At 38.8% G+C, this 9,567-nt stretch overlaps 1 protein-coding gene across 3 annotated transcripts in view; it reads right to left on the minus strand.

The window, feature by feature from the left end:
- Positions 1 to 2,521: 2,521 nt before the first annotated feature.
- LOC107136770 (mitochondria localized glutamic acid rich protein) overlaps positions 2,522 to 9,567 on the minus strand; it is a 15,952-nt gene continuing 8,906 nt past the window's right edge. For all 3 annotated transcript variants that reach the window (XM_048812081.1, XM_015479048.2, XM_048812082.1), the window contains 2 exons: positions 5,036 to 5,129; positions 2,522 to 3,553 (listed from right to left, as the gene is read on the minus strand). In XM_048812081.1, coding sequence (XP_048668038.1) covers positions 3,123 to 3,553; positions 5,036 to 5,129 — 525 coding nt within the window. In that variant the 3' untranslated portion in view covers positions 2,522 to 3,122. The remainder of the gene's footprint in view (positions 3,554 to 5,035; positions 5,130 to 9,567) is intronic.

Consider the following 9,567-nt stretch of genomic DNA (forward strand, 5'->3'; position numbering starts at 1 on the left):
GTGTAACTGATGTGATTCTGCAATCTGTGTATGGGGTGAAGGTGGGAGTTCATAACCCACTTGAATCAAAGTGTCGAATATGATATGTCAAGAAATTTGTAATGTTTTGAACAACCCACAATAAAAAAAAATTAAATAAATAAATAAATAAATAAATAAAGGTCCACTGACCACTAAAAAAGACTGTATTTAAGCTTTTTTTTTTTTTTAAAGATGAAGAAGCTTCTTCTTCTTCTTCTTCTTTTTTTGCAGAATAAAATACCTTGAATGTGGTGATTCATTTTGTGATGATGAGGAAAGTTGGCCAAGGTTAAAGCCTGAACATTCTTGATCGTAGAGAAGGATCACAGATGACCTGTTTTTTTTTTTCCCCCGTTCTTTCTTTCCTTTATTTATTTATTTTTTTTGTTGTTGTTCTTTTTAGTTATACATGACCTGGTTCTTGATTGAGTCACGGAAGAATAAACCCACCCTGGATATCTGGTTATATAAGAACTCTCTGTTGTTTAATCCGTTTTGAACTGGCTTCTGTTATTTGCAGTAGAAACTCTCCAAACCAGAACAGTGGGAAGAATGCCTGTGTGTGTGCTGTGTGCATCAGGTCAGTGAGGGCAGAGCTGGGAGTGCTTCTGCCCCATCTTCAGAGTGTCCAGTAAAGGAGCATCCCTTCAGTTGTGCCATAGGCCTTGAACTTGGGAATCCAATGCAGAGCTGATATTGGGACAAATCAAGGTACCATCCTATACCTCAAAACATGATTAAGTGGGGCTGGGGATGTGGCTCAAGCGGTAGGCATGCGTGCGGCCTGGGTTCGATCCTCAGCACCACATACAAAGATGTTGTGTCCGCCAAAAACTAAAAAATAAATATTAAAAATTCTCTCTGTCTCTCTCTCTCACCTCTCTCTTAAAAAAAAAAAAACATGATTAAGTGCTTATGGTTATGTTTTTCTATACCTCTCAGCTCTCTGGGATGTTAGGCTATTCAGTAATAACATTTCACCTATATCCTGCCTCAGTTTACCATTGTTGAAAAGCTTAGTAATCACATTGCTGCAGATTGCCAGGGACCAGCAATCCTGCACTGACCACCAGTGAGGGATCCTCATTGCATCCAGATGGAGAGTGACAACTCCAGGGGCCTTTCTGACATCTGCCTCCCAGGACCATATCCAGTTATGCTAAGTGAAGCTCCCTGGAAACGGATTCTTGGCCAAGTGGTTTATGTAGGAATGCTCTCAGTAGAACAGATAGGAAGAAAGGATGTATGCCACAGGGTGGGGGGGGTGGTGCTCAAGGAGGATGTGATCTCAGCTGGAGACTAGCTTCAACCTGACCATGGGGAGCTCTGAGTTGTACTGCAGAGTTGGCCCCACCTTTAGTACCACAGCGCTTGTCAGTCTTTGGTGATGAGCTGCCTGGGGTGAAGGGTGGGTAGGGGTGGGGAGTAACATAACAGCTGGGGGTAAATGCACCCAGTTAAGGGGATCCAGACAGAGCACTGGCAGTGTCCACTATGATTTCTCAACTTACTGTGATTTCCCAATTTATTGATTTCCAATATCCAAAATCTTGCATAACTCCACATGACCTAGCTCATCCGTGCCCCCATCTCCTTCCCTCTGAGATCATCTCCAACTACTCTCCCTGTCACTCCACCTCAGCCACACGGGTCACTTTGCAATTCCTCAAATTCTTCAGCATGCTCCTGCTGCAGATCCTTTGCACATGTCCATTCCCTCACGTGGAATGATCTTCCCTGCCGAGGTCCTGGTGATGAGGTCCCTGATGTAGTCTTCTGATCTTTACTTAAAACACACCTTCCTAGTAAGACTTGCTCTGGCTGCTCTATTTATTTATTTATTTTTTTAATTTTTTATTGTTGGTTGTTAAAAACATTAATGACAACTTTGGGGCTGGGGTAATGGCTCAGCAGTAGAGCGCTTGGCTACCACGTGAGAGGCCCTGGGTTGGATCCTCAGCACCACATAAAAAATAAATGAATAAATAAAATAAAGGTATCGTGTCCATCAAAAACTAAAAAAATTAATTTTTTTTAAATGACAACTTCCACCCCAAACCAGTACTTATAATCCTTTTTTTCTTCATTACTTTTACCTTAGGCACTTGCCAGTTTCTAACATTCTTACAGTTTCCTTATTTATCTTGTTTACTATCTAGTCCTACTCTACAATATATAGTGAGGAAGATTTAAAACAGTGCCTCTGTTGGTTGTAGGTGCTCAGATGAATGAATGAATGAATGAATGAATGACTCCCAGCACAAAGTGTAAGTCCTCAAAAAATATTGTTTGAATTGAACCAGGAAATATCTGCACAGCCTGTTATATATTAATAGAGAGGGGGGAAGGCATATACATTATCATAGGCACAGTTCTCCACAAATATGTCCCTTCTTCAATCATATTATGAAAGCTTAATTTCTTCATGTGTATATGTTAATATATAATACAGTGTATTATTTATACCTATATAAGTATTAGTGAATAAAAATAGAAACACTAAAGATTTTCTGATTTTATTTAAATGAGTTCAAATTGAGCTTGATAATCCAGTTCTACATAATAAAGGTAAAAGCAGAGCAAAAAGAGCAAAATTAAAGTGAAAACAAGATATAGAGATAATTTCTATAATGCAAAATTTAAATTCAAGGTAAAACTATTTCAGCTGTTTTTTTTTTTTTTTGGTACCAGGAATAGAACCCAGGGGTGCTCAACCACTGAGCCACATCCCCAGCCCTTTTAAATTTTTCTTTTAAGTCAGGATCTCACTAAGTTGCTGATGCTGGCCTGGATCTTGTGAGCCTCCTTGCCTCAGCCTCTGAAGCTGCTAGGATCACAAGCGTGTGCCACTGTACCCAGCTAAAACTATAAACTCTTTACTGCAATGTCATGATCTAATTTTAGAGAGTAGAAAATAATTAAGAAATGTAAAATTGGAAATCTCTCAAAACTCTACCAGAAGATACCAAAAATCTTCAGGGATCATCGAAGTGTTTTAGGAAGATGTCTTTTCAAAACCAAAATTACTAAAAATACAAAGGCAGCTATTAGACACACTATTACGTTTTTTGTTTTTTGCAGAACAGGCTACTGGCAGGAGATTAGCCTGAGGCAGCCTGGGAACCAGCGTCAGCTTCTTCCTGCAAATGCCCAGCAGAGGACTGGGAATCAGCTGGAGAAGTTCCTTCCGGCTCAGCACATTCCTGGGAGCAGTCATTCTCTGGAATACCTTGATTGTTACAGGTGGAAATGCCTTCACCTGCTGCTACATTCGTAGCCTCTGGGGTCATTTCAGAACCGTCCTCTGTGGTGTCACCCATCTGCGCACTTGTAACCTTGGGCTCCGTTTCAGCACCCACAGCCGTCACCTCCTCCTTAGTGGCCTCCACACCACTGGGACCCGTGGACTCTTCTACGTCCCCAACTGCAGCCTCTGCAATGTCTTCAGCACCTACCACCTCAGCTTGCACAACAGAAACTTCCAGAGCTTCTGAACTCGCTTTCTCAGCTTCTGCCACATTCTCTTTTTCACCTTTAAGATTTAGTCCATTAAGCAGAGTGTTAATTTAAAGAACATGGGACGCAATTGTACACTGTGCAATCATTTAAAAAACTGAGTCAAATCTACATGTGCTGATATTTAATGGTCTTCCAAGTGGACTTAAAAGGAAAAATCAAGGAAAGAACAATGTATACAGTATGGACAAAAAGGGGTGTTATATAGCCAGAGGGCTGTATTTGCAAAGACTGTCACAGGGATTCAAAGAAACTGATAATATCAGTTGCCTTTTGGGAGGGAAGATGAGAGATATGCTTTCTTATAAACTCTTTTGAACTTAAAAAAATGTGCATATATTACTTATTCAAACACTAATACTAACAAATAACCACCATTTGTGAGATGGTATGGAAGAGTGGCCAAGGTGCTAGCTGACGACCCTGAGGAAACCACTAATCTTCTCTCAACTTCAGCTTAATCATCTGTAAAATAAGAATACTGATAATATTTACTTCACAAGGCTATTGTGAAGATTAACTAAAATAATCTATATAAAATGGGCCTTCAAGCCAATAAAGTGTTACACAGATGCTGTATTAATAATATTAATAATAATATTTGTAATGATAATATTATTATAAACAGACTTCTCATGATTCTATTCAATAACATTTATCAGTGATATTCCGTCTCTTATTGTTGTCATGATGAAAAGGGTAAACTGACTCATGAGTAGCCAGTATCTCCGTCCCTAAATAGTGACCATGGCAATTGATAATGGCATTAACATTGAGATGGAAAAAAACTATTTTAAAGTAAGTAGTTGAAGGGGCTGCGATTGTGGCTCAGTGGTAGAGTGTTTGCCTCCCATATGTGAGCACTGGGTTTAGTCCTCAGTACCACATAAAAATAAATTAATTAAGAAAAGGTATTATGTCCATCTGTATCTAAAATTTTTTTTTTAAAAAAGTAAGTAGTTGTAGGCAAAAAATAGACATAAGGGTGAAAATGTCAAGTTTCTGTCCCCAGGGTTGACATTTTTATCAACGGAGGGGCTCAGTGTACCCAACTCTAATGGCCAGTACACTTTCAAAAGCAAAGACACAAGGAGGTCTTAGTCAAAACAGAAATAAAAATTAACCTTATGATTTAAAAAAAAAAATGAGGGAAACGAAAGGTCAAGCTGCTGAGAGAGACAGATTCTAAAATTATGCCCGCATGAATGGATGTCTGAGTAGGAGAGAAATAATATTACCACACAAAGAAGTCAAAGCCACGGTCAGCAGCATAAATGCAAAATGTTCATTTATCAAATGCACTCATCCAAAACGCCTAAGAATATTCTTTAGATTTTGGTTGGGCTTTTCCTTCCTGAATGAATTCCTACGAAGAGCCATTCTGGATTAAGTTAGCCAAGAAGACAAAGGCAAATAGTCTAGTTCATTGCTAGACTAAGAGGATGGGAATCAGTGTCTCAAAAATAAATAAATAAAATAATTAAGAAAGTCCCCTTACCTTGAAGTGGATGTAACTCTGCTTTTGTTTTTTCATTCAAATTTGTTATATGTTCTGTGTGTTTGGCTTGCTTTGACGTGACTGTCTTGTAAGTCTGAAAGAAAACGTGTCCTTAATTTTACTTCCTTTTTGTGGGGGTACTGGGGACTGAACTCAGGGGTACTTTGTCATTGAGCTACATCCACAACACCCTCCTCCTTTTTTTTTTTTTTTCAATCATGCTGGGGATTGAACCCAGGGCCTTGTGCATGCTAGGAAGCACTCTACCAACTGAGCTATATCCGCAGACCCCAGCCCCAGCCCTTTTTATTTTGAGACAGAATCTCACTAAATTGCTTAGGGCCTTGCCAAATTGCTGAGGCTGGCTTTGAACTTGCGATCCTCCTTTTCAGCCTCCTGAGTTCCTGGGATTACAGGTATGCACCACCATGCCCAGCCTTAGTTTATTTCTTAAACTCTTGCCAAGTTCAAAGGTACACACAGTTCTCCATGTAATTACCATAAGAAGTTTAAGCTACAATCCCAGTGCAGCCAAGAAGGGAAACCAACTTTACCATTTACTCTTTTACTTCTCCTTTGGACACTTTTGTCATTAAGTGGAATGCTTAAAAAAGGAAAGGAAAGGAACATGCTCTAACATGAGTCAAAGACAGCTGAAAACATGCACAGGAAACAAGAAGATCAAGACAAAGAAAACATAAATTATGACAGAACCAAAATATCCTCACAGACATTTACAAACATCCTCCAGAACTTATCATGGACAGAGGTAAATCCAGGTTCATGCAGAAACTCACATACAAGTATTCGTGGTGGTTTCATTTATAATGGTCAAATAACGAGAATCAGCTCAGATGGTCTACAAAGGATGAACTATTAAACCAGCTGTGGTCTTTCTGTAACAAGGAACACAACTCAGCAGCAAAAAGGAATGAACAGTGGGTACAAGTGACAGTTCCAATGAATCTCCAGGCAATTACACTGAGTGGGAAAAAGGCCACTCTCAAAAGGTTCCATACCTGTGGATCCATTTAGATAGCATTCTTGAAACGACAAAAATATAGAAATAGAGAAGAGATTAGTGGTTGCCAGGGGTTAGGAGAAAGGGAGGGCAGAAGGGAGAGAATTCTAAAAAGGTAGCATGAAAGATACTTATAGTATTGGAACTATCCTGCATCTGGGCAGTGGTGACAAATCTATCCATCTAGACAGGATAAAACTGCATAGAATTTAATGGGTGCATGTAAAACTAGTGAAACTGGATTAAGAAGGATGAGTGGTATAAATGTCACTTTCCTGATGGTGATGTTGCATTATAGCAAAAAGATTATCATTGGGGAAAATGAGGTAAAAGGTAGAGAGAACTGCATGTGAATCTTACTTGTCTCACAATGAATTTTTTAAAAAAAAATCTCCCAAATGACACACCACACAGCTACATCCTAAAGAAGATTTCTTAGGTAGGCTAAGGTGAGTCATAAAAAGCAACACTAGCTGACTGTAAGTTAGTGGAGAAATAATATGGGGCAGAAAGTTATCTTAATTATAGACAAAATGTGCAGGCTTTCTTTCATTTCATATTCACGAGTCTTCTTTGGCCTGTTTTCACATTAGGCAATGATATTCTAAAAATAAAAATCTAACCAGGAATAGTGGTGCATGCCCGTAATCCCAGCTACTTGGGAGACTGAGTCAGGAGGATCAAGGGTTTGAGGCCAGCCTAGCCTGAACATAGTGAGATCCCTTCTCAAAAAACAAAACAAAACAAACAAAAAACAAAAACAAAAAAAAGAAAGAAAGAAGAAGGAAAGAAAGAAAAAGAAAAAAAGAAAGAAGCAGAGAAAAGAAGAAAATCTGATGCATGCCTGTATCCCAGCAACTTGGGAAGCTGAGACAAGAGGATCATGAGTTCAAAACCAGCCTCAACAATGTAGCAGGCCCTAGACAACTCAGAAAACCCTGTTTCTAAATAAAATATAAAAAGGGCTGGGGATGTGGCTCGGTGGTAAAGGGCCCCTGGGTTCAATCCCTGGTACTCCAAAAAACAAAAACAAAACAAAAAAAGAAAAAAGAATATTAGTGCTGGGGTACAAGAATGGTAGAGTATGTACTTAGTACATTAAGGACTGGATTTAATCCTCAGCACCAACAATAAATTAATAAATAAAAATGAAAATCTTATTATTTAGATAATATTATTTGTATTGTCTCAGCTTTTTTGGTAGTGATTTAACTCTTAGTGGTAGAATGATGAATTTTTAAAAGTTGTATATTCATATATATTTTCTAAATTTTAATAATCAGGAAGCTAGCATTTTATTTTTATTAATTAATACAAACATCATCCATTTTTTTATATTTTATTTAGAGACAAGGTCTCTGTAAGTTGCTTAGGGCCTCTCTAAATTGCTGATGTTGTTTGTTTTGTGTTAATATTTTTTAATTGTAGATGGACACAATACCTTTATATTTATTTATTTTTATGTGGTGCTAAGAATTGAACCCAGTACCTCAAGTGGTAGGTAAGTGCTCTACCCCTTAGTTACAACTCCAGGCTCCTGAGGCTGGCTTTGAATTTGCGATCCTCCTGCCTCAGCCTCCAGAGCCACTGGGATCACAGGCAGATGCCACTGCACCCCACATCCCTAGTTCTTTTTACTTTCAGAAAGGGTCTTACTGTGTTGCTAAGGGTCTCGCTAAATTGCTAATGGCCTTGAATTTGTGATCTTCCTGTCCCAGTCTCTAAAGTTACTGGGATTACAGGTGTGCACAATCATGCCCAGCTGGTGTTCTTGTTAGAAATACCCTTGGACCCTCAGAAAATTGAACTGATCTGGGCCTATTTTATATCTAAGGAGCCCTAACAGTAGAACATTTTCCTTGGAAATGGAAAAGTGCTCTTGGCTACTGAGCATCCACGGATCAATTTGCAAAACCCTGCTACAGAATCATTTTAGTGCAGGAAAAGTGAAAGAGAAGGGAGGACTAGAATACAGATTTTGCAGTGCTTCACATTCTGTGATTCCTAAAAGTAGCCTAAGATTCTTGGGAATTAAGGCTTTTAAGGTTTGATATTCAAATGAAAGAACCTCATTAAACATTAGTATTCGCGTGAATCAGACTTAGTGGGATTCCATTTTTACTACTCTGCTATACTCAGCCTTTGGATTTTGAAGTAAAAATAAAGTATCTCTGACTTTCTGTTAAAAAATAAATAGGGGGTTGGGGTTGTGGCTCAGAGGTAGAGGGCTTGCCTAGCATGCATGAGGCACTGGGTTCAATCCTCAGCACCACATAAATGTAAAATAAAGATATTGTGTCCACCTAAAATTTAAAAATAAATATTAAAGTAAATAAATAAATAAAACTAGGGCTGGGGTTGTGGCTCAGTGGTAGAATGCTTGATTAGCATAAGTGAGGGCACTGGCTTTGATTCTCAGCACTGCATATCAATAAATGAATAAAATAAAGATCTATTAACAACTAAAAAAACCTATATAATCTCAGATACGAAAGGGGACATAGATCATCATCTTGTTCAATTTTCATTCCATTTTGAGAGAATGAGGCTGCAAAGGGCTCTCAGGACTATTCAGTTGATAACCTTTCAGGGTTTTTTTTTTTTTTTTTTTTTTTTGGTTTTTTTTGCGAGGCAAGCACTTTGCCAACTGAGATACATCCCCAGCCCTATAACCTTTCAGTTTAAGATTCATATTTTTTGGTGGGGGAGGGTACTGGAGATTGAATTTAAGGGCCTAGACCACTAAGCCACATCACCAGCCCTATTTTTTACAAATAAATTTTAGATGTTGATGGACCTTTATTTTATTCATTTATTTATATGCAGTGCTGAGAATCGAACCCAGTGCCTCACTCATGCTAGGCATGAGCCCCAGCCCCAGCCTCAGACCTATTTTTTTTTTTGTATTTTATTTAGAGACAGGGTCTCACTGAGTTGCTTAGCACCTTGCTTTTGCTGAGGCTGGCTTTGAACTTGCAATCCTCCTGCCTTAGTCTCCTGAGCCACTGGGATCACAGTTGTGTACTACCACACCCGGCTCAGTTTAAGATTCCTTTTGCAAAGAAAGAATTAGCAGACTAAAGAGGCTCATATCTGGCACCAATTCATATAATTAGTAGAATTGTGATAGCCAGATGAAATTTAGTCTTCCAAATTCCCAGGTCATCCATCACATGGCCTAGTCCTAATTTGTTTTTTCAGGGTTTACATTCAACTAGAGTGGCCTAGGCAATGAACTCAACATCAAGCAGCAGAAATATGATAGAAGAAAAGGAATATGGGTTTGAGTGAAAGCTGGCAGATACCAATGACATGTTTGAAGTTTCCTGACTAATTGAGGCTGTCACAATTCTGAAGTTTAGTCTGGTATGGTGGTACAAAAGCCTGTAATCCGAGCTACTCAGGAGGCTGAGGCAGGAGGATCACAAGTTTGAGGTCAGCCTTAGCAACTTAGTGAGGCTCTAAGAAACTTAGCAAGACCTTGTCTCAAAAAAAAAAAAAAAAGACAGGA

The sequence above is a fragment of the Marmota marmota genome, unplaced genomic scaffold, assembly GCF_001458135.2.
Source record: "Marmota marmota marmota unplaced genomic scaffold, marMar, whole genome shotgun sequence".
In the NCBI taxonomy this organism is placed as follows: domain Eukaryota; kingdom Metazoa; phylum Chordata; class Mammalia; order Rodentia; family Sciuridae; genus Marmota; species Marmota marmota.